Source organism: Oncorhynchus nerka, linkage group LG27 (assembly GCF_034236695.1).
Source record: "Oncorhynchus nerka isolate Pitt River linkage group LG27, Oner_Uvic_2.0, whole genome shotgun sequence".
Lineage (NCBI taxonomy): Eukaryota > Metazoa > Chordata > Actinopteri > Salmoniformes > Salmonidae > Oncorhynchus > Oncorhynchus nerka.
The window spans coordinates 15146975-15174948 of NC_088422.1; the positions used below are offsets into that span (position 1 = coordinate 15146975).

The window sequence follows — 27974 nt, forward strand, 5'->3', positions numbered from 1 at the left end:
TTTGGTTGTTGTCGGTGGAAAGACTAAATGACAAACTGAAAAACAAAATGTGAAAATCTAAACAGTTTAGATGCTCATCAACAAAATGGGCAATGCCACTGGAAATTCAACCTAAGCATGCAAAACTAAAGTTAGTATTTTCCGAATGTAACATTCAGCATTTAGGAGTCCACATTTTGGGGTATACTGTTCTATATACACACACACACACATCAAAACATTGTTTGTCAATTCAGTCTCATCCATAACACTAGAATTGCCCATAAGTAATGTGTTAACACTGGAAGAGAAAAGGGCCTATAGGGCAGGATTTATTCAGGGTGGAACATCCCTATCAAGCAAAAGCTACAGTACAGCTACAGTACAACAGAGCTACAGTACAGCAGAGCTACAGTACAGAACAGCAGAGCTACAGCTACAGAACAGCAGAGCTACAGTAACAGAACAGCAGAGCTACAGTACAGCTACAGTACAGCACAGCAGAGCTACAGTACAGCACAGCAGAGTTACAGCTACAGTACAGCAGAGCTACAGTACAGCACAGCAGAGCTACAGCTACAGAACAGCAGAGCTACAACTACAGAACAGCAGAGCTACAGTAACAGAACAGCAGAGCTACAGTACAGCTACAGTACAGCAGAGCTACAGTACAGCACAGCAGAGCTACAGCACAGTTACAGCTACAGTACAGCAGAGCTACAGCTACAGTACAGCACAGCAGAGCTACAGTACAGCTACAGTACAGAAGAGCTACAGTACAGCTACAGTACAGCACAGCAGAGATACAGCACAGCTACAGTACAGCTACAGTACAGCACAGCTACAGCTACAGTACAGTAACAGTACAGCACAGCTACAGTACAGCTACAGTACAGCACAGCTACAGTACAGTAACAGTACAGCACAGCTACAGTACAGCTACAGTACAGCTACAATACAGCACAGCTACAGCTACAGTACAGCTCAGCAGAGCTACAGTACAGCAACAGTACAGCACAGGTCCAGCTACAGTACAGCTCAGCAGAGCTACAGTACAGCAACAGTACAGCACAGCTACAGTACAGCTCAGCACAGCTACAGTACAGCTACAGTATAGTACAGCTACAGTACAGCAGAGCTACAGCACAGCTACAGTACAGCACAGCTACAGCTACAGTACAGCTACAGTACAGCACAGCTACAGTACAGCTACGGCTACAGTACAGCTACAGTACAGCAGAGCTACAGTACATTTACAGTACAGCACAGTAGAGCTACAGCACAGCACAGATACAGCAAAGCTACAGTACAGATACAGTACAGCTACAGCTACAGTACAGTACAGCTACATCAGAGCTACAGTACAGATACCGTACAGTACAGCTACAGCATAGCAGAGCTACAGCAGAGCTACAGTACAGCACAGCTACAGCTACAGTACAGTACAGCTACATCAGAGCTACAGCAGAGCTACAGTACAGCACAGCTACAGCTACAGTACAGTACAGCTACATCAGAGCTACAGTACAGCTACAATATAGTACAGCTACAGTACAGCAGAGCTACAGTACAGCACAGCTACAGTACAGCAGAGCTACAGTACAGCTACAGCACAACTACAGTAGAGCTACAGTACAGCTACAGTATAGTACAGCTACAGCTACAGCAGAGCTACAGTACAGCTACAGTACAGATACAGTACAGCAGAGCTACAGTACAGCACAGCTACAGTACAGCAGAGCTACAGTACAGCTACAGCACAGCTACAGTAGAGCTACAGTACAGCTACAGTACAGTAGAGCTACAGCAGAGCTACAGTACAGCAGAGCTATAGTACAGCTACAGTACAGCAGAGCTACAGTAAGTGACAGGGTTTCTGTTAGCCGAGTTTCTGTTAGCCGGTAATAGCCGGCTTTTGGCATCTTTTATTGGTATTGGTGTCTTTGCAATATATACTCCAATTTAATGAAATATCTTGTTTTTGTCTATAACTGTTCTGTACTTTGTTATGTATTTGTGCATTTTATGTGGACTCCAGGAAGAGTAGATGCTGCATGTGCAGTAGCAAATGGGGATCCTAATAAACTAAACCCACTAGTAATAACTTTCCGACATGATGCCTCTCCAAAATCAGATGGCCATGAGCAGTCCAACCACATCTGCACAGACACATTCATTCATCAACTAGTACAGCATTCAACACCACTGTCCACTCCAAGTTTGTCACCAAGCTTAGGACTCTGAACACCTCCCTCTGCAACTGGATCCTGGACTTCCTGACGGGCTGATCCCAGGTGGTGAGGGTAGGCAACATCACCTCCGCCACGCTGCCCCTTAACATAGGAGCCCCACAGGGGTGTGTGCTTAGTCCCCTCCTGTACTCTCGGTTCACCCATGACTGTGTGGCCACGCACGCCTCCAACACCATCATCAAGTTTGCAGACGACACAACGATGGTGGGCCTGATCACCGGTGACAATGAATCAGCCTACAGGGAGATGTTTAGTGACTTGGCAGTGTGGTGCCAGAACAACAACCTCTCCCTCAACATCAGCAAGAACAAGGAGTTGATCGTGAACTACAGGAAACGGGGGGCCGAGCACGCCCCTATCCACAGACGGGCCGCAGTGGACCAGGTCGACAGCTTCCTCAGTTCCTCGGTGTCCAAATCACTAAAGACATAAAATGGTCCAAACACACACACACAGTCGCAAAGAAGGCACAACGGCATTTTGACTGGCTGGATCACTGCCTGGTATGGCAATAGCACCGCCCTCGATTGCATGGCACTACAGAGGGTGGTGCAGACAGCCCATGTTCATCACTGGCGCCGAGCTCCCTGCCATCCAGGACATCTATATCAGGCCTGGAAAATCGTTAAAGACTCCAACCACCTCTCTGCTTCCGCACGGCAGGCGGTACCGGTGCATCAAGTCTGGCACCAACAGCCTCTTGAACAGCTTCCATCCCCAAGAATAAGACTGACAAAAAGTTCACAAAAAATCGCTACACAGACTGAGTTAACCTTGTATCCTCATTGACCTTTTTATTTTTGTCTCTGTGCACACTCACAGGGCCCTAGACACACACTCACTCACTCCATCTTCTGATCACTCACACATAACATGCAAATACATTTATACTGACTCTACTCCCACTCACATACAAGCTGCTGCTCCTCTGTTTATCTTACATCATGTTGCCTAGTCACCTTACTATTCATATCTACCTGGATCAGTATCCCTGCACATTGTAAATATGCTATTGGAACGGACCCTGTATATTGTATGCGAACTTACTTATTATGGTCTTCATATGACTTATTTTTGTGTTTTCTTTTTCTTGTATTACATTGTTATTGATTATTGCATGGTTGGGTTTTGCAAGAAAGACATTTCACTGCACTTCGTGTGACATTAAAACTTGAAACATGAAATTGTTTCTTGCTAGAGAGAATGTCATCTGATCTACGGAGGTCAAATAAAAGGGATAGCAGCTTTCACTCAGGGAACCAAGGCAAGTAGCGAATCAATACAATAATGGAGTGCTCCTCTCTAGCCATTTATTAGGTTTCCTGTGACATGAATTGTTAAAAAAACACAGCACAGCAAGATAGACAGAGATTCATTCCCTACACTATGGCACAATTAAGATTCCTTAAAGTATCCTTTCAGAATTCACAGTCTGCACTGCTACATTCACATTCTCTTGTATTGTATTTATTAAGGATCCACATTAGCTGCTGCCAAGGCAGTAGCTACTCTTCCTGGGGTAGAGCAACATTAAGACAGTTACAGTGCATTCGGAAAGTATTCAGACCCCTTCACTTTTTACACATTTTGTTACGTTACAGCCTTTTTCTAAAATGGCTAAAAAAAAATGTACCCCTGAATCTACACACAACATCCCATAACGACAAATCGAAAATAGGTTTTAGAAATTTTAGCAAATATATAAAAAATGTTTTATTTTTTACAGAAGTATTCATACCCTTTGCTATGAGACTCGAAATTGAACTCAGGATGATCAATGGCAACTCAGGAATCCTGTTGCCATTGATCATCCTTGAGATGTTTATACAACTTGATTGGAGTCCACCTGTGGTAAATTTAATTGATTGGACATGATTTGGAAAGGCACACACCTGTCTGTATAAGGTCCCACAGTTGACAGTGCATGTCAGAGCGAAAACTAAGCCATGAGTTCGAAGGAATCGTCCGTTGAGCTCCGAGACGACAGGATTGTGTTGTGGCACAGATCTGGGGAAGGGTACCAACACATTTCTGCAGCATTGAAGGTCCCCAAGAACACAGTGGCCTCCATCATTCTTAAATGGAAGAAGTTTGGAACCACCAATACTCTTCCTAGAGCTGGCCGCCTGTCCATACTGAGAAATCAGGGGAGAAGGCCCATGGTCAGGGAGGTGACCAAGAACCTGATGGTTACTGACAGAGCTCCAGAGTTTCTCTGTGGAGATAAGAGAACCTTCCAGAAGGACAACCATCTCTGCACCACTCCCCCAATCAGTCCTATATGGTAGTGGTCAGGCGGAAGCCACTCCTCAGTAAAAAGGCACATGACAGTCTGCTTGGAGTTTGCCAAAAAGGCACCTAAAGGACTCTCAGACCATGAGAAACAACATTCTCTGGTCTGATAAAACCAAGATTGAACACTTTGACCTGAATTCCAAGTGTCACGTCTAGAGTGGCTTCGGGTCTCTGAAGTCTCTGAATGTCCTTGAGTGGCCCAGCAAGAGCCCGGCCTTGAACCCGATCAAACACCTCTGGAGAGACTTGAAAATAGCTGTGCAGCGACGCTCCCCATCCAACCTGACAGAGCTTCAGAGGATCTGCAGAGAAGAATGGGAGAAACTCCCCAAATACAGATGTGCCAAGCTTGTAGCATCATACCCAAGAAGACTCGAGGCTGTAACCAAAGGTGCTTCAACAAAGTACTGAGCAAAGGGTCTGAATACTTATGTAAATGTTATATTTCAGTTTTGTATTTTTAATGCATTTGCAAAAATGTCTAAAAACCTGTTTTTACTTTGTCATTATGGAGTATTATATGTAGATTGATGAGAGGGGAAAAACGATTTAATAAATTTAAAAATAAGGCTGTAACGTAACAAAATGTGCAAAAAGTGAAGGGGTCTCAATACTTTCCGAATGCACCCAAAAAAACGGCATGACATGACATAACACTTTTCACAACACATTAAGTGTGTTCCCTCAGGCCACTACTCTACAATACAAAATCCATGTGTATAGAGGTCGGACGATTATGATTTTTCAATGCCGATACCGATACCAATTATTGGGGGACCAAAAAAAGCTGATACCGATTAATCGGACAATTTTTTTATTTATTTATAATAATGACAATTACAACAATACTGAATAAACACTTATTTTAACTTAATATAATACATCAATCAAATCAATTTAGCCTCAAATAAATAATGAAACAGGTTCAATTTGGTTTAAATAATGTAAAAACAAAGTGTTGGAGAAGAAAGTAAAAGTGCAATATGTGCCATGTAAAAAAGCTAACGTGTAAGTTCCTTGAAATGAAAACATATGAAAGCTGGTGGTTCATTTTAACATGAGTCGTCAATATTCCCAGGTAAGAAGTTTTAGGTTGAGGTTATTATAGGAATTATAGGACTATTTCTCTCTATACCATTTGTATTTCATATACCTTTAACTATTGGATGTTCTTATAGGCACTTTAGTATTGCCAGTGTAACAGTATAGCTTCCGTCCCTCTCCTCGCCCCAACCTGGGCTCGAACCAGGAACACATTGACAACAGCCACCCTAAAAGCATCATTACCCATCGCTGCACAAAAGCCACGGCCCTTGCAGAGCAAGGGGAACAACTACTCCAAGTCTCAGCGCGAGTGACGTTTGAAACACTATTAGCTAACTAGCTAGCCACAACACCCTGCTAACTAGCTAGCCATTTCACATCGGTTACACCCGTCTAATCTCGGGAGTTGATAGGCTTGAAGTCATAAACAGCTGCTGGCAAACGCAGGAAAGTGCTGTTTGAATGAATGCTTACGAGCCTGCTGCTGCCTACCATCGCTCAGTCAGACTGCTCTATCAAATCATAGACTTAGTTATAACATAATAACACACAGAAATATGCGCCTTAGCTCATTAATATGGTCAAATCCGGAAACAATCATTTTGAAAATAAAACGTTTATTCTTTCAGTGAAATACGAAACCGTTCCGTATTTTATCGAACGGGTGGCTTCCATAAGTCTAAATATTCCTGTTACATTGCACAACCTTCAATGTTATGTCATAATTACGTAAAATTCCTGCAAATTAGTTCGCAACGAGCCAGGTGGCCCAAACTGTTGCATATACCCTGACTCTGCATGCAATGAACGCAAGAGAAGTGACACAATTTCCCTAATTTATTATTGGCTGCTAACATTAATTTCTTTTAACCAAATATGCAGGTTTAAAAATATATACTTCTGTGTATTGATTTTAAGAAAGGCATTAATGTTTATGGTTAGGTACTTTCGTGCAACGATTATGCATTTTTCGCAAATGCGCTTTTGTTAAATCATCCCCCGTTTGGCAAAGTTGGCTGTCTTTGTTAGGAAGAAATAGTCTTCACAGTTCACAACGAGCCAGGCGGCCCAAACTGCTGCATATACCCTGACTCTGTTGCACAGAATGCAAGAGAAGTGACACAATATCCCTTGTTAAAAGAAATTCATGTTAGCAGGCAATATTAACTAAATATGCAGGTTTCAAAATATATACTTGTGTATTGATTTTAAGAAAGGCGTTGATGTTTATGGTTAGGTACACATTGCGAATGCGCTTGTTAAATCACCCATTTGGCGAAGTAGGCTGTGATTCAATGATAAATTAACAGGCACCGCATTGATTATATGCAACGCAGGACAAGCTAGAAAAACTAGTAATATCAACCATGTGTAGTTAACTAGTGATTATGTTAAGATGGATTGTTTTTTATAAGATACGTTTATTGCTAGCTAGCACCTTACCTTGGCTCCTTGCTGCACTCACATAACAGGTAATCAGCCTGCCACGCAGCCTGCCACGTGGAGTGCAATGTAATCGGCCATGACCGGTGTCCAAAAATGCCGATTACCGATTGTTATGAAAACTTGAAATCGGCCCTAATTAAATCGGCCATTCCGATGAATCGGTCGACCTCTAATAGAGTGCATGTGTTACCATGTGTATGTGTGTGTCTGAGCGTCTCTTCACAGTACCGGCTGTTCCATAAGGTCTATTGTTATCTGTTTTTTAAAATCAGATTCTACTGCTTGCATTAGTTACCTGATGTTGAATAGCGTTCCATGTAGTCATTTGGTATTTTAATAGGGTCCCCATTAGCAAACTCAGCAGCTACTCTTCCTGGGATCCACACAAAACACAATACAGAACATCAATAGACAAGAATAGAACTACATTCATTTTTTTTAAAGGCACAAGTAGACTACATATCAATGCATACAAACGTTTTGCTATCATTCTATGTCATTTATCTTTGTTTCATATTGTAGTTTCTTCTTTTTATTCAGTTTAAATCACGATTTCTCAATTTACAGTACATTTGCCAATCAGCTGTGCAGCCAGAGTAATTTGCCATTCCTATTGCCTCATCCCTCTCAAGCATAAAATGTTCCAAATTCTCATCAAGCCACAGGGATTTAACCGTTTTTACAGTCATTTTCTTAATGGGGGCACACTTATTAGTACTGGAATAAGCAATTTCATAACTGCGTCAAGTGCAGCGTCTAGTTACACACCACAGACCAGCAACTATTCTTTACATCTTTAACATATGTACACTACAAAGAGTATTGTATGACCTCTTATACATTGTATTAGGCCCAGCATTTGGAACTTTGATTTTCCCAGATATGGCTACTATATTGTGATCACTACATCCAATGGATGTGGATGCTGCTTTAGAGCAGAATTCAGCAGCATTAGTAATGATGTGATCAATACATGCGGATGATTTAATTCCTGTGCTGTTTGTAACTAACAGGGTAGGTTGACTTATAACCTGAATAAGGTTGCAGGCACTTGTTACAGTTTGAAGCTTTTTCTTGAGACAGCTTGATGAAAGCCAGTCAATATTTAGGTCACCCAGAAAACACATCTCTCTGTTGATATCACATACATTATCAAGCATTTCACACATATTATCCAGATACTGACTGTTAGCACTTGGTGGTCTATAGCAACTTCTCACAAGAATAGGCTTTAGGTGAGGCAGATGAACCTGTAGCCATATTACTTCAACAGTATTTAACATGAGATCCTCTCAAAGCTTTACAGGAATGTAGTGACCATATTACCGCCAGTCATGTGTCATGACCACAGTAAAATTGGACATGACCGTTGAGTCACAGTAATGTACTTTTATGCACTCTGGACATGCGTTGGTTCTACCAAACTTGCTAAAGATCATCAGATCGCTAATGGCCTGGTACTCAGGAATCTATTGTCCCTCCATCAGGTCCTAATGGCCTGGTACTCGGGGATCTATTGTCCCTCCATCAGATCACTAATGGCCTGGTACTCGGGGATCTATTGTCCCTCCATCAGGTCCTAATGGCCTGGTACTCGGGGATCTATTGTCCCTCCATCAGGTCCTAATGGCCTGGTACTCGGGGATCTATTGTCCCTCCATCAGGTCCTAATGGCCTGGTACTCAGGGATCTATTGTCCCTCCATCAGGTCCTAATGGCCTGGTACTCAGGGATCTATTGTCCCTCCATCAGATCACTAATGGCCTGGTACTCGGGGATCTATTGTCCCTCCATCAGATCGCTAATGGCCTGGTACTCGGGGATATATTGTCCCTCCATCAGGTCCTAATGGCCTGGTACTCAGGGATCTATTGTCCCTCCATCAGGTCCTAATGGCCTGGTACTCAGGGATCTATTGTCCCTCCATCAGATCGCTAATGGCCTGGTACTCGGGGATATATTGTCCCTCCATCAGGTCCTAATGGCCTGGTACTCAGGGATCTATTGTCCCTCCATCAGGTCCTAATGGCCTGGTACTCAGGGATCTATTGTCCCTCCATCAGATCGCTAATGGCCTGGTACTCTGGGATCTATTGTCCCTCCATCAGATCGCTAATGGCCTGGTACTCGGGGATCTATTGTCCCTCCATCAGGTCCTAATGGCCTGGTACTCGGGGATCTATTGTCCCTCCATCAGGTCCTAATGGCCTGGTACTCAGGGATCTATTGTCCCCCCATCAGATCGCTAATGGCCTGGTACTCGGGGATCTATTGTCCCTCCATCAGGTCCTAATGGCCTGGTACTCAGGGATCTATTGTCCCTCCATCAGGTCCTAATGGCCTGGTACTCAGGGATCTATTGTCCCCCCATCAGATCGCTAATGGCCTGGTACTCGGGGATCCATTGTCCCCCCATCAGATCGCTAATGGCCTGGTACTCGGGGATCTTATTTTCCCTCTAACCACTGATTTCAATGCAAATGCAATAGGAAATTACATCAAAAACTTATCAAAACAACATCATGCTTTTAAAACTCACCTCACTGTGATGATCAATTTGAAAAAAGAAGTTCAACAGCAGGTTGAAACTGAGTGTAAAATAAGGTTGTTGTGGATGTTGTTTCAAAGTCTAACACAACAAGGTGATGATTCATTCAAAACCCTGTATGCATATTAGAGCTTATGCATAGGCTTATGAGTCCAAGCCCCCCCCCCCCAAAAAAAAACCTGAATTAAAATGATGTTTGTGCCTTTATACAATACATAACCTACCGCATATTACACATGGCAGAAAAACATCAAACAAAACTGATTGAAGATGTCTTTGGTATGTGTTTATATGCTCATAATGAATTGGGTGACACATTACTTTTAGCAACACAGAATATCTCACCACCGTGGGTTTCCATCTCCTCCTCTCTCCTTTATTCATTTTTAGAGGGGCTGTCAGCAGTTTAGTGAAATATATTTTGATTGAAAAAACATGTTACTACCGAAGTTCCCGAACATATTTCACTTGGTTTCCCCAAGTGATGCACATGGTAGCTGCAGGAAAAGGGTTGGAGAGCCCATGGCATACAGAGTTTGGGCAGAATATTACCTGTCCCTTAGTGAGATCATGCTCCTCAAACAGTGGGTGATGCCCGAAGTGAAATAAGTTATCTTATATTTATTTGTCAGCTGCTCATATTAAGCACAGCTCCACTATAAAACCAACTACCCGGCATCATTGAAAAACGGACCGGCAGGAAAGCGTGCGGCCTCCGGATGACAGGTCTTTCTCAAATGATTAGTAGCCTGCGGTCCAGCATGCGGTCCATATATCTTTAGATTTCTAATGTTTGTATCATTCACAATTGAAGTTCCCAAACGATTGTAAATCTAGCGTATAGAAACTTTTTCAAATTATCACTTTTACGCTCAACCTAGACACTTCATATATATATATATATATATATATATATATATATATATATATATATATATATATATATACACATACATACATATATACACATACATACATACATACATACATACATACACATTATATACACATACACATACATACACATATTTAAAATGTTGTTAATATTAGGACAAAATGTATATTTGTGGGAACAAATTTGAGATTGTCCCATTTTTTAAGAATCCCTTAGCTCTAAAACAGCACCATTTTATCTTAGGCTCATGACAAAATGTGTAAAAGCCTGAGATTAGCTATAATACTCCACATTTTTTTCAGTGCCCCATGGAAGAACAAATGATTGCGGGGCACCGCGAAACTGCGCTACGCCACTGGGCGAAATCATTGCGTTTTGATGCATGGCGGAACGACCAGTGAAAGTAAACAAAATCCCATACGCTTGTCCTCGAAAACCACATACTGAGAAGGACATCGTGGTGGCAATAAAGAAGAACCTCAATTACCTGTAAAGTGTCCAACAAAACACTTCGTCTGAATTTTCCTCGCCGTATCTCCATTTCAAGGGCTGAACCCCGGGCAATCGTGGCTCTTGTTGTTTGATTTCGGCAAAACATTGCAAACTTCTGGTGCTAATCAAAATGACCTTGCTGTTTTTGAAACGTCGTATTGGTAGAGCGCTAGTGTGAATATCCTTTTCAATGTAGCTCATCCAGGTGCGCAGCTACTGCAACATTTATCGAAAGGACACAATTATGTCAACTCAGTCTTACAATTATTTCTCAACCGCAAAGAACAAACTATTCATAGATTAACGTTTACAGACTCCTTCCGTTCCAGCATCTTTCCAAGACTGTTATATATTCCCTGGTGTGCCCACTATTGTGTGACACCGCTGTGGTGCGCGACGTAACTTTTCCACTATCCCAGTTCAGACCTCTACGGGCGGTGTCTCGCTTAGCGCTGTGTGTAGGCAGTGATTTGGCTTTGTACTGCTGCTGGTTGGTTGGTTGGTAGGCTATGATTGTGTAGTGCCGGGCACGGTACGGTTGGAGGGAGGGAGGGACTGCAACTGAACAAACACCCGAGAAATGACAGAGGCCTGTTTCTTCTGGTTGAGTTACAAAGTCGATCACCTCCACTAGGCATTGCTAGGGCAGTGAATGGGGACAACCTGCCGGCCTATTGACTGTACAGCCTAGCTACTGTAGAAAAATGACATCAGTCTACTGTTGGTGCTGCTACTGATTCTCGTAACAGATTATTCATAGGCAAAAGAGAGGACAAGTAGGATGGGGGGGGTGTACATTCAGGTAGGTGTCATGGACCAGATGGGGCAAATAGGTTTCTGTCTGGACAGATGTGTCTACGCAGGGTTGGATCAAAAACCTACAGGAGGGTAGCTCTCCAGGAACAGGATTGGAGTGAAAACCTACAGGACGGTAGCTCTCCAGGAACAGGGTTGGAGTGAAAACCTACAGGACGGTAGCTCTCCAGGAACAGGGTTGGAGTGAAAACCTACAGGACGGTAGCTCTCCAGGAACAGGGTTGGAGTGAAAACCTACAGGACAGTAGCTCTCCAGGAGCAGGGTTGGAGTGAAAACCTACAGGACGGTAGCTCTCCAGGAGCAGGGTTGGAGGGAAAACCTACAGGACGGTAGCTCTCCAGGAACAGGGTTGGAGTGAAAACCTACAGGACGGTAGCTCTCCAGGAGCAGGGATGGAGGGAAAACCTACAGGACTGTAGCTCTCCAGGAACAGGGTTGGAGGGAAAACCTACAGGACTGTAGCTCTCCAGGAGCAGGGTTGGAGGGAAAACCTACAGGACTGTAGCTCTCCAGGAACAGGGTTGGAGAGCCCTGGACTCTACTGTGTTGCTCATATCATATACAGACAGACAGGAAAGCATGAGGATGCAGGATGTGTGTTTTGGGTATCAACTATAATTGAAAAAGATAATGGACGGCTCTTGAAGAGAGTGAATATGACATATAAAGTTTTATACCTAAACTAATGGAGCCTACCTCTCCCATCACTCCCTTCCCCCTCACCGCAATCAGTTCTATTGGAGTGATGCTAATGGTTGTTGCCTGTGTGGGTAAGGTAGGTATGGGTGACAGAGATCATGTCCGTAGGGGCACCAGCCTGGGTTCCATGGTTGAGAGGCCACCTGTAATGGCTGGTGGGCAAGGCGCTATGTTTAATTTATGACCACCTGTAATGGCTCATAAAGATCAAGGAATGTGTATCAGAAACCCTCCCTGCACTGAGTCATATGGACTACTAGGCCTGCTGAGATTGGAATCTGAAAGGTCAAAGGTTGTCTGTCTCGGATAGGTCTCGCTGAAGACTTTTCGCTGGTATTAGCTACTCGGTCCTCATTCTTCTAATGGTCTCAATCCAGAGAATCAGTTCATTTTACTAAATTTAGTTTTCAGCCATGAGGGTTTAAAGTTTCTACTGTCTAATAGAATGTGAAGGTGGCTGTGTGCCTCAATTTTCATTTGAAAGGGGGGAGGGGCAGTTTAGTCTTGCCAAAGCTGTAAATGTCAGACCTGGCTGCCCTCTCGGACACAAACTGCCTTCCGTCTCCTGACCAGCCCTCAGAACTGGCTGCCCTCTCGGACACAAACTGCCTTCCGTCTCCTGACCAGCCCTCAGAACTGGCTGCCCTCTCGGACACAAACTGCCTTCCGTCTCCTGACCAGCCCTCAGAACTGGCTGCCCTCTCGGACACAAACTGCCTTCCGTCTCCTGACCAGCCCTCAGACCTGGCTGCCCTCTCGGACACAAACTGCCTTCCGTCTCCTGACCAGCCCTCAGACCTGGCTGCCCTCTCGGACACAAACTGCCTTCCGTCTCCTGACCAGCCCTCAGACCTGGCTGCCCTCTCGGACACAAACTGCCTTCCGTCTCCTGACCAGCCCTCAGACCTGGCTGCCCTCTCGGACACAAACTGCCTTCCGTCTCCTGACCAGCCCTCAGAACTGGCTGCCCTCTCGGACACAAACTGCCTTCCGTCTCCTGACCAGCCCTCAGACCTGGCTGCCCTCTCGGACACAAACTGCCTTCCGTCTCCTGACCAGCCCTCAGACCTGGCTGCCCTCTCGGACACAAACTGCCTTCCGTCTCCTGACCAGCCCTCAGACCTGGCTGCCCTCTCGGACACAAACTGCCTTCCGTCTCCTGACCAGCCCTCAGACCTGGCTGCCCTCTCGGACACAAACTGCCTTCCGTCTCCTGACCAGCCCTCAGACCTGGCTGCCCTCTCGGACACAAACTGCCTTCCGTCTCCTGACCAGCCCTCAGAACTAGGCACGCCATATGCCTAAAGGGCCATCCTCACAACACTATCAACAAGGCAGGTCCTACAGGCCCTGGTTTTGTCGCATCTAGACTACTGTTCAGTAGTGTGGTCAGGTGCCACAAAGAGGGACTTGGGAAAATTGCAGTTGGCTCAGAACAGGGCAGCACAGCTGACCCTTAAAAGTACACAGAGAGCTAACATTAATGACATGTGTGTCAATCTCTCATGGCTCAATGTGGAAGAGATATTGACTTCATTACTACTTGTTTAGGTAAGAGGTGTTGACAAGCTGAATGTACCGAGCTGTCTGTTTAAAATACTGGCACACAGCTCAGACACCCATTTATACCCCACAAGACATGCCACCAGAGGTCTCGTCACAATCCCCTGGCATCTTGCCAGGGGCGGCACGGTGCGTCCACACCAACATGTTTGGAATGGTGACATTTGCGCGATTGGTTTTCTATCGCTCATTTGCACGTCACGTCAATGATATCATGTCACTGTGTGGGACTGTGGGTCAATTAACCTTGTTGGAGTGGGCGCCCTGATTCTAGTTTGTGAGCTTGGCAGGTTACTGCCTGGGAATGTCTCCCACTCAGAAGTACGAGATGGGGAGGGTGCCGGGGGTAGGTTGACCTCAGGTCTCCCCACAGGAAGCCCGAGGTAGGGGAGCGGGGGAATCTATCAAATAGTGCACCTCTAACTTTGTACAGTACTAATGCAATTAGTAAAATCAGTCACACTACGAAATGCAACCAAATAAACCACAATTAATTCATAATACTGTTAATATACAGTTTCACAGACATATTGCTGCATTCTTTTCTGGTTTGTGTGAAATTAAGAACACTACAAACCATCAAGGTGAACTGGTTTAGTCTTGACTCTTGGTTGACAGTGTTGGGGGATGGGTAATGCATTGATGCTCGAGCGGAAAATCAACATAATTTGTTTTCTATTTGTCTTTGTTACTTCTTGTTTATATTTATGAGTCTTATTTGTTTCTGTGGGGGGGGGCTGCTGAAGGGGGGGTTTGCCCAGGGAGCCATACAAGCTAGAACCGCCACTGCGGTTGATGATAACATGCACTATACACACACATACACATTGATTTTGCATTATAGATATGTGGTAGTGGAGTAGGGTTCTGAGGGCACACACTTAGTGTGTTGGGAATTCTGTAATGAAAATATTGTAATGTTTAAAAATGGTATAACTGCCTTAACTTTGCCGGACTCCAGGAAGAGTAGCTGCTGCCTTGGCAGGAAGTAATGGGGATCCATAATAAACTCCAGGAAGAGTAGCTGCTGCCTTGGAAGGAACTCATGGGGATCCATAATAAACTCCAGGAAGAGTAGTTGTTGCCTTGGCAGGAACTAATGGGGATCCATAATAAACTCCAGGAAGAGTAGCTGCTGCCTTGGTAGGAACTAATGGGGATCCATAATAAACTCCAGGAAGAGTAGCTGCTGCCTTGGCAGGAACTAATGGCGATCCATAATAAACTCCAGGAAGAGTAGTTGTTGCCTTGGCAGGAACTCATGGGGATCCATAATAAATTCCAGGAAGAGTAGCTGCTGCCTTGGCAGGATCTAATGGGGATCCATAATAAACCCCAGGAAGAGTAGCTGCTGCCTTGGCAGGATCTAATGGGGATCCATAATAAACTCCAGGAAGAGTAGCTGCTGCCTTGGCAGGAACTAATAGGGATCCATAATAAATACAAAATACCATACACAAGCACAATATTTCATACTGTAAATGTGTTATACATCTGATGCCTTTATGAGCACATGGTTAAGCGTCTTCTCTCTGTTAAATCGGAAAACGGATTGTCTTTAAAGAGCCTTGTTAACCAAAGACTTGTTTGTCTGTCTGCCTGCCACTTATAGAAGATAATTAGGCCTATGTTAAACACATGCTGTATTTGTCACTTTAGAAGGAACATTTGTCTTTTGTCACATATTATATAGGTCTGTTTTTCTGTCCAAATATTTTATGCTGGGTAAACTAAATGAAGGAGAGGCATGTTAGCCGCACAACAAAATGTTCCATAACTTTGTGTCTAGTTTTTGCACGACACAAGATTGTCTCTCACTGTCTGTGTCATAAATTGTTTGTCTAGATTTTGCATGAGTGTCTGTGTCTTCTAATGAGGATGAATATGGTGTGTCATGGAGTTGGTGTAACTCTTACCACCCAGTCTCTCATTTCAGAGCAGCTTGTTTGGAATAGAGGTTTAGCTAATGGCCATAGGCATTGGAACACATGTGCACCATGGCTTCACTGTGGCTTCACTTGGATATATCCATTTCAGTGTCTATGTGAAACAAATTATGTTTACATGTCACATGCCTCTGTGGTCGGAAGGGAGAGAAAATCATAGAGGGGTCGATGCGTTACCAAGCTGGGGCTGACCCTCTTTAAACTCCCAAGCTGGGGCTGACCCTATTTTTTAAAACTCCCAAGCAGGAGCTGACCCTCTTTGAACTCCTCGCTGGGGCTGACCCTCTTTGAACTCCTTTCTGTGGCTGACCCTCTTTGAACTCCTTTCTGGGGCTGACCCTCTTTGAACTCCTTTCTGTGGCTGACCCTCTTTGAACTCCTTTCTGAGGCTGACCCTCTTTGAACTCCATTCTGAGGCTGACCCTCTTTGAACTCCTTTCTGAGGCTGACCCTCTTTGAACTCCTTTCTGGGGCTGACCCTCTTTGAACTCCCTTCTGTGGCTGACCCTCTTTGAACTCCTTTCTGAGGCTGACCCTCTTTGAACTCCTTTCTGGGGCTGACCCTCTTTAAACTGCCTTCTGGGGCTGACCCTCTTTGAACTCCTTGCTGGGGCTGACCCTCTTTGAACTCCCTTCTGGGGCTGACCCTCTTTGAACTCCTTGCTGGGGCAGACCCCTTGGGGACGGCTCTGCCTATGCCTGCCTGGACCTAGAACTTGGAGGCAAGGCATGGTCCAACCCTAGCTCTGAGATTCCCCGCTATGTCATCATTGTTCCACCCCAGATTGTCTGACTTTGTGATTCCTCTGTTCTCTGATGGGCCAACTAGGAAATTATCTTAGCAACTGCCTCCTCCTCTCTCTCTATCTGTACATGCATTGCACCCGCATAAACACTACAAACAACATAAACAGCAAATACTGCTGAGAGTCAAACACAGTGGCAAACAGAGGCACAACGGGTGCAAAATGTCAGTGACAGAACACATACAAAGAGACCATCTCATAGCTGCGAGAGCAATGCCTGGAGAACAGCTGGGACATGATGGCATAGTGTAAAATAGTCCTCTGTCATCGCAAACACAGAATCATTTCTCTGTCTCTCTCACGCATGCACCCACACCGGAGAGGAAGGAGGAGAGACAGAGACAGACACCCACAGGGGAGTGAGCAAAAACCACTGGTATGGCAGTGCTCCCATACGGCCCCCAGTATCACACTCTGCTCACTATAATTACATATGGCTTTTTTATACTATACACTGCCCTTGAATTTTGTACATGCCCTTCTTTATATTTTGGATTGTGGATTAGGTCCTTTGGGGATATTTAAGCAGGAAGGCCCAAGGGGGTGTGGTATATGGTCAATATACCACGGCTAAGGGCTGTTCTTAAGCACAACGCAATACAGAGTGGCTGGACACAGCACTTAGCCGTGGTATGTCCATATACCACAAACCCTGAGGTGCCTTATTGGTATTATAAACTGGTTACCAACGTAATTAGAACAGTAGAAATACATGTTTTGTCAAACCTGTGGTATACAGTCAGATATACCACAGCTGTCAGCCAATCAGCATTCAGGCTCAAACCACCCAGTTTATATAACTACTGTAGATAAGTAATGAACCTTTATTGATGTGAAAGGACTTGAGGGTATCAAGGGTTAAAGAGGATACAGAAAAATATAAATATTTATGTGTTCAGTCTCAGCAGAGGACACACTGTACAGTTAGATTAAAATTATAAACTGGGTGGTTCGAGCCATGAATGCTGATTGGGTGACAGCCGTGGTATATTAGACCGTATACCACGGGTATGATAAAACTTATTTTTACTGCTCTAATTATGTTGGTAACCAGTTTATAATACCATTAAGCCACCTCAGGGTTTGTGGTATATGGCTACGGGCAGAGGGGCTAAATTGGCTTCCCTCCAGCCTAAGGTCTTGGTAAAACTATTTTGGCATTGATAAACCAGGGGTGTATTCATTATTCAAACAGTTTTGCAATGAAAACTGCTTTTATTGAGCAAATTCAGGTAGGTCCATCCCCATTTCATCATGTCTGCTTCCTAGTGAATACATCCTAGCTTCGGAAGGGTCTCATCAGGGAGCCGAGACAATAGTTGTGCTGCACAGAGATAGATAACAGGAGTGTATTATCACAGATTATGCATTTGGTATTTTATGAAATGTTGTTGGCCACCATTGAAAATGTCTTTCAAAACGCTCATAATTTGACCTTTAATTGATCAATTGACATGATTGAATATGGTGTAGAAAGTAGAAACTTTTAAACAAATACTATAACATCCATTAACTAATTTCACTGTACTTGAATGTGTGTACAGGAATAGCCTGCCATCTACTGGGGAAGAATTGTTACAATATCTAAGGTGCATTTTGCAAGCACCTTATCAACACCCTTGTAAATATAACCATCTTAGTTTTCCTTATATATTTGTGACCTCAACTAGTTGAATATTCACATGTATCAAACAGATTAAAGGAAACATTAAAATGTGAGCTAAAACAGCCTTTATTTGTTTTATTTACAAAGAATAGAAAACATGCCTCCAAAGTGTTTCGGAGTTTTGAAACAGGAATGCATTCACACTTTACATTTAATTGACAACACTCCCGTCCTCTTCATCTGGGATGGAGACACACACCTAGGACACACAGCAGAGAACAAATGTTTTAAAGATGTAAGTTGACGGTTTGTTAAAAATGGCAACAATTATAGAGGAAGAATTTATTCTGTAGTATCTAAACATCTGAGGCTCATATAAGTCAGTCAAGGAAGAATTCAATGGAATTCATTCCTAGCAGGTAGTAAATCAGTTTAGTACCGGACTAAGCACAGCAAATGACTGTTTATTTACCTGGTAAGGACAGAAGTCCCCTTTCTCACTTGTGGCGAGTCTTCCTTCCAGACGCAGCTTCTTTGCGGCCTTGTTTCAAACCCTGTAAGAGACAAATAAACCATTAAAACAGTTCCTTTTGCATTGAAGAACCCATTTACTCCTGGTATTGAATTCAAAATTAATGTCCGAGCAATCATGGCACGTGATCCAATCACGTCCCAGATTCTGTCAGAACTTGAATGCAACCTAATGTACACACATAGAAGCCACAATGTGTATTAAATAGGAATTGCTTTGATGTAATAAACCTATCTACAGTATGCGAAGGGGGTGTAACTGTACCAGGTAGTATCCAGTGTGGTAACCACTCATGTACCAGGCGAGCAGCATACTGCCCAGAGCCTCATCATCCTCTCCGTTTGGACTCATGGGGGGAGGAGGAGGGATCATCTGACAGAGACAAAATGCGTTCAGAGGGAATCTATCGTAACGTTGCAGAGATAAATGTCCTAACAAAACACTGCTCAGTAAGCTCCACGTGTGTTCTCTATCAGCAACACTAAACATTCGAGAGGGGGTTTGACTCTTTATTCAGAGAGTAAGGAAGATCAGAGTGGGAGACAGGCAAGTGGAGAAACTGTGGGAAAAGTGGAAGCAGGGATTGAATTCTTGTTATAAATGTGACTCATGCCGTGGACTATTACCACGGCAACACAGCTCTGCACCAGAGGAAATATTTCTGCACTCCATCATACCGGTGGCCCACAGGGCATCATAGGAGGCCATCCTGGAGGGGCGGGACTGGAGGCCCCAGGTCGCCTTGAGTCTCCCTGTAGACAGAACAACAACTTCAATGTGCAGCACACTCCATTGTCAAAAGATTCATTCCATTATCACTTACAGGGGTTCCTTGGAGTAATGTATTCTTACATTTACATGGTAAGACAACCACATATAAAATAAAAAAAAATGCATGGAGAAATAGTGACTGACAACCTACAATTAGAATCTTCTTACCATTCTGAAGCCAGGCATTGGAGGGGGACCTGGGGGAAAGCCAGGGAAGCCTGGACCCGACATAGGAGGTCCTTTGGGGGATTTGAATTTGGGTTTAGAGCGTGGCACATGACTGTGAGGGTGTGGGGTGGAGGACCTGTCGCTCTCCTCTGTAGAAGACTCTGCTTCTTTAACCTGCATTACAGAAAGAGACACGAACACTGACAAAAATGTTTCCAGTCAGATGTGTTCAAGAGGCTGAATACATAAATGGTGGTCCACTAGCCTGGTGGAACCATTCTGATCTAGTTCATGTGCAGTAAAACAGTATGGTGAATGCAGCAATCATCCCCACAAACAGCCTAAACGTACCTTACTAGGGGCTTCCTCATCTACCTCTGAGCTCTCTATCAGAAGGTCTCGGAGGTTCTGCTCCTCCTCGTTCCCATAGTGTGTGAACACAACTATACAGGTGCCCCTCTGCTCATCTATGGATGAGATCGTGGCAGCGTACAAATTGCCATCTTTAGACCAGTAGGCACAGCAGGAGTCTCCGACTCGCCACTGCAACACAACACGTTGTATAACTGTTAAACCGATTAAAGGAACAGTTAACAGATCCTTTTTAATGGGTCGTTGTATCTCTTATAACGTACCACCTACCTCTTTATCCAGAGGAGCATTGCTTCTCTTTCTGCTGCGGTTGTTTCTGTTGTTTTTTCGTTTCTTTCCAGGGTTGTCTCTCTCTGAGCTTTGTGTGTCCTCCTCACCTTTCAGGGCAGTCTGACAGTCAGGATCAGGAATAGTTAAAACATCAAAATGTGAGAATGACATAGGGACAATAGAACATTTTCAAGGACACTGTTCTGAGTTGCTGCTTTAGGAGACATGTCACTGTAGCTGTACATGCATGGTTCTCAACCTAAGTATCAAAACCATTCTAACAAAGAGGGAAAAAAAGACTAGCTTTATTTGCAGAATAGTGTCAATGAGGTGGCAAACAATGTTATAACACTGTAATGGCACCTTAAATGATGCAACTGCTTTGTCGTAGGCCTTTATCAGTGCAGTGTCATCCCAAATGTCTGAATCGTCACTCTGGGAAAATAAGAAAATGAGTTTAAGAGCAATCAACCATCTGAGACTCTTTTACATAGCACATTATTTATATTTATCTACTAGCAAGACAGCTACAGCCAGCTACCCAAGATTACATCTAGCCAGTCGTGATGCACTGGCACACGGCTCTATATTCATACATAATAAATGGGTCATAGTTAGCCTGGCCAGCTGGTTATCTAACTAGCATCTAGTCATACATGGCCAGCTGATCATTTTTAATCTTATGTCAGTGACTTTCCTAGATCCCTGCTAACCAGATATCTAATTGAAACCGTTTTGGGAATTGGGCCATCAGACTTGAGTGACTGATGCTGGAATATCTGCTGGCAAACTGCCTTGTTACCACTAACAACGATAACTAACCCTTCACTGAAACAGTGTTGTGAGGATACTCCGAAAATATTGTTAACCAAGATTCTAGAGGACTAAACTCCATTCCATGGTAAGCGATGTATCAAGACGCCAATTACTTAAAATGGGAACTTAAGCTACACTAAAGCTCCCATTTAAAAAAGTGTTTACTTAAATAACTAATGTTAATTTGAAAAAGTAGTTCACTACATCCAATCTAATGTGTGAACCATCATATCAAAAAAGTAATTACACTACTGAAAACACTACTGTTCCAAGATTTGAATTTAATTAAACTACCACCAAGCACCTGCAAAACGTAGTTAAATTACAAGTTTAACTCGATGTAACGTTATCCAACACTGCTCTGGGTGCCAGGTTTAGACCCAATAGCTAGCTATTAACTAGCTAATGTTAGCTAGTTGGTATCTAGCCAATCAGCAAACAACTAGCAAACCAATTTACGCACTTAGCTAGCGATGTACAGACTGAGTAGCTACATAATTGATAACTTACTTGTGCAGCTCCACGAGCAAAAAGCACATCTTTACACCCATGTGCCATGAATAGGCAGAAATATGGCTGCTCTCACAGCTTTGATAGCCCCCAGCTACTGAAGCAACGTGCGTCGCTGGCCGACGTTCCTAAATAATGATGACGTGGTAAAAACTGCGACAAAAATAGTTAGCACGTTGGCTTGGGAACGAACTAACACTTTTGTTTACCTAGCTAGCTAGAGTTGCGTGCAAGTCGTGATTTGTTGGCTAAAACGATGATAGATCCTGCTTTAGTTTCTTTGGGTGCTCAGATTGTCTTGGCTGCGTCCAGTGATGAGAATCATCCTCCAGAAAACATTATTGACGGGTGAGACGGGTTTATTTATTTACTCTTTCTAAAATATAATTTAGAACCTCTGTGCCTATCTGGTATGCTGTTAGCTAACGTTATATAGCTAGCTAAACTAACCTAAACGTGCTGTATGTCAGAGTATCTAGCTACGTGCTTTGTTGTTAAAATCAAGATAAAAATCTAGCTATGGTAGCGTGAGAAGAGCTAGCGAGCTAACGTTATCAGTCTTGTACAGACACCCAACAATATTTCCACACAAAGTCAACATCCTATTGCTATACAATGTCATGTTACACCAGTCAGTAACGCACAGCCAGCAACCCCATGCCACACCATTCATTAACTCACCACCACTGTGCATACCTTGATGAGTCACTTTCTCTCTTCTCAGGAACACTGCAACATTCTGGATGTCCACTGGAATGTTTCCACAGGAGTTCATAATCCGCTTCGCTGAATCTATGAAAATTGCCCTTGTGACAATGCACTGTTATAATGGTATGAAACAAGGTCAAAAGTAACGTATCAAATGGCACACTGTCTAGACCTAAGTATTGGTGTATGTTTAGTTACTACAGTTTGATCATGTTGCTTGAAATGTATCCGTTATTTTGTTCTCATTGTCTTTCAGTTAAGACTCTTAAAATTGAGAAGAGCATCTCAGATGATGCTACTGACTTTGAAGCTATTTCAGAAAAAGGTAAGCAAAGCCACTCTACGGATCCACAGTGTCTCAAAGCAAATGAAGTCTGCCTTTCAAAGCAGTATTGTAATCTTCATTGCATCTTGTTTCAGAATTTGAACACACAGAGGGGCATCTTCAAACAAATGATATTCCAGTGAGTTGACTTCCTATTCTAATTACATAATGTTCTACATGGTGTCTGCAAATGGCATATACTGTATATACACGTGACTTTGAGTGGTTTGAACTTGTCTTGTTTTTTCCTCTTTACAGCTAAATGGAACGACTGCAACACACTTGCGCTTCATCGTTACCTCTGGTTATGACCATTTTGTCTCGGTACACAGGGTCAGTGTAGAGTGATGAAATATATAGTACCTTCTCATAATGTTCAGCTCTACTTATTAAGGAGTTTGTCTGAATATCTAATATGTTTTACATTGCATCATTTTTGTTGTTGTTGTTTATACCTTTTTTTGTAATGAAACAGGATTTAATTTGACATCACCTGAGGCACAATTAATAGTTTGTTTCAGTCTACCTGTTCACCAAATCCAAATTGCAATACAATCTTTTCAATAAATCTGACTACTGCTGTAATCTGCTAACAGTTGCATTTGATCCAAAGCATATGGTGACAGTTGATGTGAAGTGAAATAAGGCAGTATTCAAACTTCAAAGGTTTTCCAGCTGTTGATGTGTCATCAGTGTGTCCGTCATCCCACTATATTGTTAAGGATGTTCTTCACTCATGCATTTGTGTGCTGCAGAGGTAGCCTGGCCAAAGATGCATTTTCAAAATACATTTTAAGTTTACTAAACAGTGTGTTATTGGGGAATAATCTCACACTTCCTGTGGAGTGAAAGTGTTTAAAAATGCCCACGTTCCAATCTTACATTATTGCGCAATTAAAAATCTGTTCATGTGCGAGGATTCAATGTCACACATAGAGGGTTCGCAAATCATTATAGGCAAACATCTTACTGCATAAATTGTGACAACAAATCCTTGTTGGTTTTATACACAGTCACATGTTAAAATTGTTTTCACAGACTAGGGATAACAATCATTGGTTTTTACAAAGGCCTTGTATTGGCACTGAAGTTGGGGCAATCGTACTGGAGGGAAATATTCTAATCTAGATAATAATTTATTTGATACATACATATGTATGGGGAAACATGTTACCGACATACTGCATAATCAGACAACCTGGTGGAGATTCAGGAGTCATCTGTTCTGATCCTGAAATCATTCCAGCACTTCAAAGCTTTTTTATAATTTTTATTATTTAACTAGGCAAGTCAATGAAGAACACATTTTTATTTACAATGACGACCCTGGGCCAATTGTGCACCACTCTATGGGACTCCCAATCACAGTCGGATGTGATACAGCCTGGAGGTGATGCCTCTTGCACTGAGATCCAGTGCCTTAGACCACTGTGCCACTCGGGAGCCCAACTGCCTATGTTGTTGTAAAAGTTCAAAGGTTAGGATTCAGCCCAATTAGATATGTTATTTTACCTTCATTTAACTAGGCAAGTCAGTTAAGACGGCCTAGGAACAGTGATTTAACTGCCTGTTCAGGGGCAGAACGACAGATTTGTACCTTGTCAGCTCGGGGGTTTTAACTTGCAACCTTCCGGTTACTAGTCCAACGCTCTAACCACCAGGCTACCCTTATAAAGTTGAAGTCAGAAGTTTACACACATCTTAGACAAATACATTTAAACTCCGTTTTTCACAATTCTTGATGTTTAATACCAGTAAAAATTCCCTGTCTTAGGTCAGTTAATATCACCATTTTATTTTAAGAATGTGAAATGTCAGAATAATAGTAGAGAGTGATTTATTTCAGCTTTTATTTCGTTCATCACATTCCCAGTGGGTCAGAAGTTCACATACACTCAATAAGTATTTGGTAGCATAGCCTTTAAATTGTTTAACTTGGGTCAAACGTTTCGGGTTGCCTTCCACAAGCTTCCCACAGTAAGTTGGGTGAATTTTGGCACATTCCTCCTGACAGAGCTGGTGTAACTGAGGCAGGTTTGTTGGCCTCATTGCTCGCACACGCTTTTTCAGTTCTGCCCACAACATTTCTATGGGATTGAGGTAAGGGCTTTGTGATGCCATCTATTTTGAGAAGTGCACCAGTCCCTCCTGCAGCAAAGCACCCCCACAACATGATGCTGCCACCCCCGTGTTTCATGGTTGGGATGGTGTTCTTCGGCTTGCAAGCCTCCCCCTTTTTCCTCCAAACATAACGATGGTCATTATGGCTAAACAGTTCTATTTTTGTTTCATCAGACCAGAGGACATTTCTCCAAAAAGTATGATCTTTGTCCCCCTGTGCAGTTGCAAACCATAGTCCGTCTTTTTTATGGTGGTTTTGGAGCAGTGGCTTCTTCCTTGCTGAGCGGCCTTTCAGGTTATGTTGTTATAGGACTCATTTTACTGTGGATATAGATACTTTTGTACCCGTTTCCTCCAGCATCTTCACATGGTCCTTTCCTGTTGTTTCGCACCAAAGTACATTCATCTCTAGGAGACAGAACGAGTCTCCTTCCTGAGTGGTATGACAGCTGAGTAGTCCCATGGTGTTTATACTTGCGTACTATTGTTTGTACAGATGAACGTGGTACCTTCATGCATTTGGAAATTGCTCCCAAGGATGTACCAGACTTGTGGAGACCTACAATTTTTTTTCTGAGGTCTTGGCTGATTTCTTTTGATTTTCCCATGATGTCAAGCAAAGAGGCACTGAGTTTGAAGGTATACCTTGAAATACATCCACGGGTACACCTCCAATTGACTCAAATTATGTCAATTAGACTATCAGAAGTTTCTAAAGCTATGACATATTTTCTGGATTTTTCCAATCTGTTTAAAGGCACAGTCAACTTAGTGTATGTAAACTTCTGACCAACTGGAATTGTGATACAGTGAATTCAGTGAAATCATTTGTAAACAATTGACTTGTGTCATGCACAAAGTAAATGTCCTAACCGACTTGCCAAAACTATAGTTTGTTAACAAGAAATTTGTGGAGTGGTTGAAAAACGAGTTTTAATGACTCCAACCTGTATTTTACTTAAAGGAGGTTAAATATATATATACAAAAATTAATTTGTTAGTATGTGGTTGTTGTCCCTGAATAAGAGCAATTGTTATTTTTATCCACCCGTCATTTAAATCGAGGGAGAGTAAATATGAAAGTGAAGAGAGAGGGAGTGAAGAGAGGGAGTGAAGAGAGAGGGAGTGAAGAGAGAGGGAGTGAAGAGAGAGGGAGTGAAGAGAGAGGAAGTGAATAGAGGAAGTGAAGAGAGAGGAAGTGAATAGAGAGGGAGTGAAGAGAGAGGAAGTGAATAGAGAGAAGACAGTGAACATGTGAGGAAAGTTTAAAGTTGTCACTTGATCAACAATCAAGTAAACGTCCACTACGTGTGTTAGACGAGGGATGCAAAACGGAAACATGACGCTAATATATGTAACTTGGTTGAAAACTCTGCAAAAATGTACATAGCCATCATTTTTTTCAGAATTTAAAAATATTTATTCTCATGAAGCTGAGAGTAAATATCCATCTCAAGCTGAAGTACAATGTACAAGTGTTTTACACTTTAAAATGGTACAAAGCTTTTTTTGTGAGGAAAAATACATACTATACTATTATTCGGTTGGATTCAATGAAATTAGAATTCATGTTCTAAAATAAATTCTAGAGTTCTGAAAGTGATTAAAAAGTAACGTTTCAAGTTTCATTTAATAGTATAATATGCATGATAAAGTTATTTTCTGCTTCATGTTTCTGCTATTTTCATAAAGAAATATAACTTCAAAATAGTATGTCTTTTAATGTAATAACAAAAACAATCAAGACCTGTAATATATATATACAGTATATCACAAAAGTGAGTACACCCCTCACATTTTTGTAAATATTTGAGTATATCTTTTCATGTGACAACACTGAAGAAATGACACTTTGCTACAATGTAAAGTAGTGAGTGGACATTTTCACTTAGGGGTGTACTCACTTTTGTTGCCAGCGGTTTAGACATTAATGGCTGTGTGTTGAGTTATTTTGAGGGGACAGCAAATTTACACTGTTATACAAGCTGTACACTCACTACTTTACATTGTAGCAAAGTGTCATTTCTTCAGTGTTGTCACATGAGAAGATATACTCAAATATTTACAAAAATGTGATATATACTGTATGTATATGCTAATGTTTAAGAGTATTATATGTTTGTAAATGGTACTATTTGTAAATGTGGAGTAAATGCAGGGAGTACAAACCATGCACACTTGTAGAAACAAACCTTTAACTTTAAAGTTCTCACTTCAAAAAGACAGTTACAAGTAGCATTTTAAATGTATGTGACATTAACATAATGCTATCTATTAGCATCAGATGTACTGTAGGAATACCACTCCGCTTGGATTCAAAAAAAGCTTTAGATAAAACAGATTATATACACATACCGTACCACCAGTACAGAAACAAGAAAGACAGTCCCTTACGTTTCAGTTAATTAACATAGAAAACACTGTTAAATGTACCAAGGAAATGACACATTCACACAGACAGTATCGCTTAGTGTAACAATCATCAAAATAGTAGTTGTAGAGGGACTCATTTTGAGCCTGCAGACATCCCGTCTGGTGGTCCCTCTCTTTCCCAGTCCTTCCTCTTGTGAAGGGAACGAAGGAGACATCTTGGTGGACCTCAACTGTGTGTTTCTGACAGTTCGGAGTCTAACTGGATCGAACAGGAGACACGGTCTTCCACCACAACACAGGCGAGTTGGAATGGGGGCAGATGATGGCATGGATTCCAAGGGAAGTTTGTTCATTGTGTGTCTATTGAAGCTAAGGAAGACTATGTATATAGAAAGTACACTATGGTGTTTTCAATGTAGGGGAACGAGTGTTCAGTCCCTGAGTGTGTATGTGTGTGTGTGTGTGTGTCTAGATGGTCTCCACGTAATTGGCTGGAAAGAGTCCCTGGCGTCCATCTTTAGTGCAGCCCTGCCACCAGGCCTTGTCCACGGTCTCCACCGCACTTATGATGTCACCTGGCTCAAAGGAGATCTCTGATTCATCCTCTGTGAGGAAAGAGA

The 27974-nt window shown here is 42.7% G+C and overlaps 4 protein-coding genes across 10 annotated transcripts in view; 1 reads left to right on the forward strand and 3 right to left on the reverse strand.

Moving 5' to 3' along the window:
* Nucleotides 1-11420, reverse strand: part of rtkna (rhotekin a) — a 126494-nt gene extending 115074 nt beyond the window's left edge. For 2 of the 6 annotated variants that reach the window (XM_029637190.2, XM_029637191.2), the window contains exon 1: nucleotides 10947-11416. In XM_029637190.2, the coding sequence (XP_029493050.1) occupies nucleotides 10947-11057 (111 nt within the window). In that variant the 5' untranslated portion in view covers nucleotides 11058-11416. Of the gene's footprint in view, nucleotides 1-10946 lie in introns of all 6 variants that reach the window. The other 4 variants (XM_029637189.2, XM_029637188.2, XM_065011406.1 and 1 more) reach the window with 3 other exon arrangements.
* A 7076-nt stretch (nucleotides 11421-18496) lies between these two features.
* smn1 (survival of motor neuron 1, telomeric) lies at nucleotides 18497-21951 on the reverse strand. Its single transcript, XM_029637196.2, has 9 exons — nucleotides 21828-21951; nucleotides 20865-20936; nucleotides 20502-20621; nucleotides 20211-20402; nucleotides 19860-20033; nucleotides 19598-19672; nucleotides 19185-19292; nucleotides 18861-18942; nucleotides 18497-18647 (listed from the first exon to the last, which is right to left on the reverse strand). The coding sequence occupies exons 1-8, from the start codon at nucleotides 21873-21875 to the stop codon at nucleotides 18886-18888; spliced, it is 846 nt and encodes a 281-aa protein (XP_029493056.1). The 5' UTR covers nucleotides 21876-21951; the 3' UTR covers nucleotides 18497-18647; nucleotides 18861-18885.
* Nucleotides 21952-21964: 13 nt separating this feature from the next.
* hspb11 (heat shock protein, alpha-crystallin-related, b11) lies at nucleotides 21965-23445 on the forward strand. The gene is made up of 5 exons (XM_029637197.2): nucleotides 21965-22175; nucleotides 22552-22658; nucleotides 22792-22860; nucleotides 22956-22999; nucleotides 23119-23445. The coding sequence occupies exons 1-5, from the start codon at nucleotides 22084-22086 to the stop codon at nucleotides 23206-23208; spliced, it is 402 nt and encodes a 133-aa protein (XP_029493057.1). The 5' UTR covers nucleotides 21965-22083; the 3' UTR covers nucleotides 23209-23445.
* Nucleotides 23446-27159: 3714 nt separating this feature from the next.
* Nucleotides 27160-27974, reverse strand: part of si:dkey-40c11.2 (drebrin-like protein B) — a 44886-nt gene continuing 44071 nt past the window's right edge. For both annotated transcript variants that reach the window (XM_029637199.2, XM_029637198.2), the window contains exon 16: nucleotides 27160-27959. In XM_029637199.2, coding sequence (XP_029493059.1) covers nucleotides 27823-27959 — 137 coding nt within the window. In that variant the 3' untranslated portion in view covers nucleotides 27160-27822. The remainder of the gene's footprint in view (nucleotides 27960-27974) is intronic.

Bases quoted from the DNA above. Each gene is read 5' to 3' on its own strand.
- smn1 (XM_029637196.2), bottom strand. From the start codon at position 21,875: ATGGCACATGGGTGTAAAGATGTGCTTTTTGCTCGTGGAGCTGCACAA. The intron at 20,937-21,827 runs GTAAGTTATCAA...TTATTTTCCCAG, and splicing joins TTGCTCGTGGAGCTGCACAA to AGTGACGATTCAGACATTTG. The intron at 19,293-19,597 runs GTATGATGGAGT...TGTCTCTGTCAG, and splicing joins TGATGCCCTGTGGGCCACCG to ATGATCCCTCCTCCTCCCCC.
- hspb11 (XM_029637197.2), top strand. From the start codon at position 22,084: ATGATAGATCCTGCTTTAGTTTCTTTGGGTGCTCAGATTGTCTTGGCT. The intron at 22,176-22,551 runs GTGAGACGGGTT...CTCTCTTCTCAG, and splicing joins CCAGAAAACATTATTGACGG to GAACACTGCAACATTCTGGA. The intron at 23,000-23,118 runs GTGAGTTGACTT...TCCTCTTTACAG, and splicing joins TTCAAACAAATGATATTCCA to CTAAATGGAACGACTGCAAC.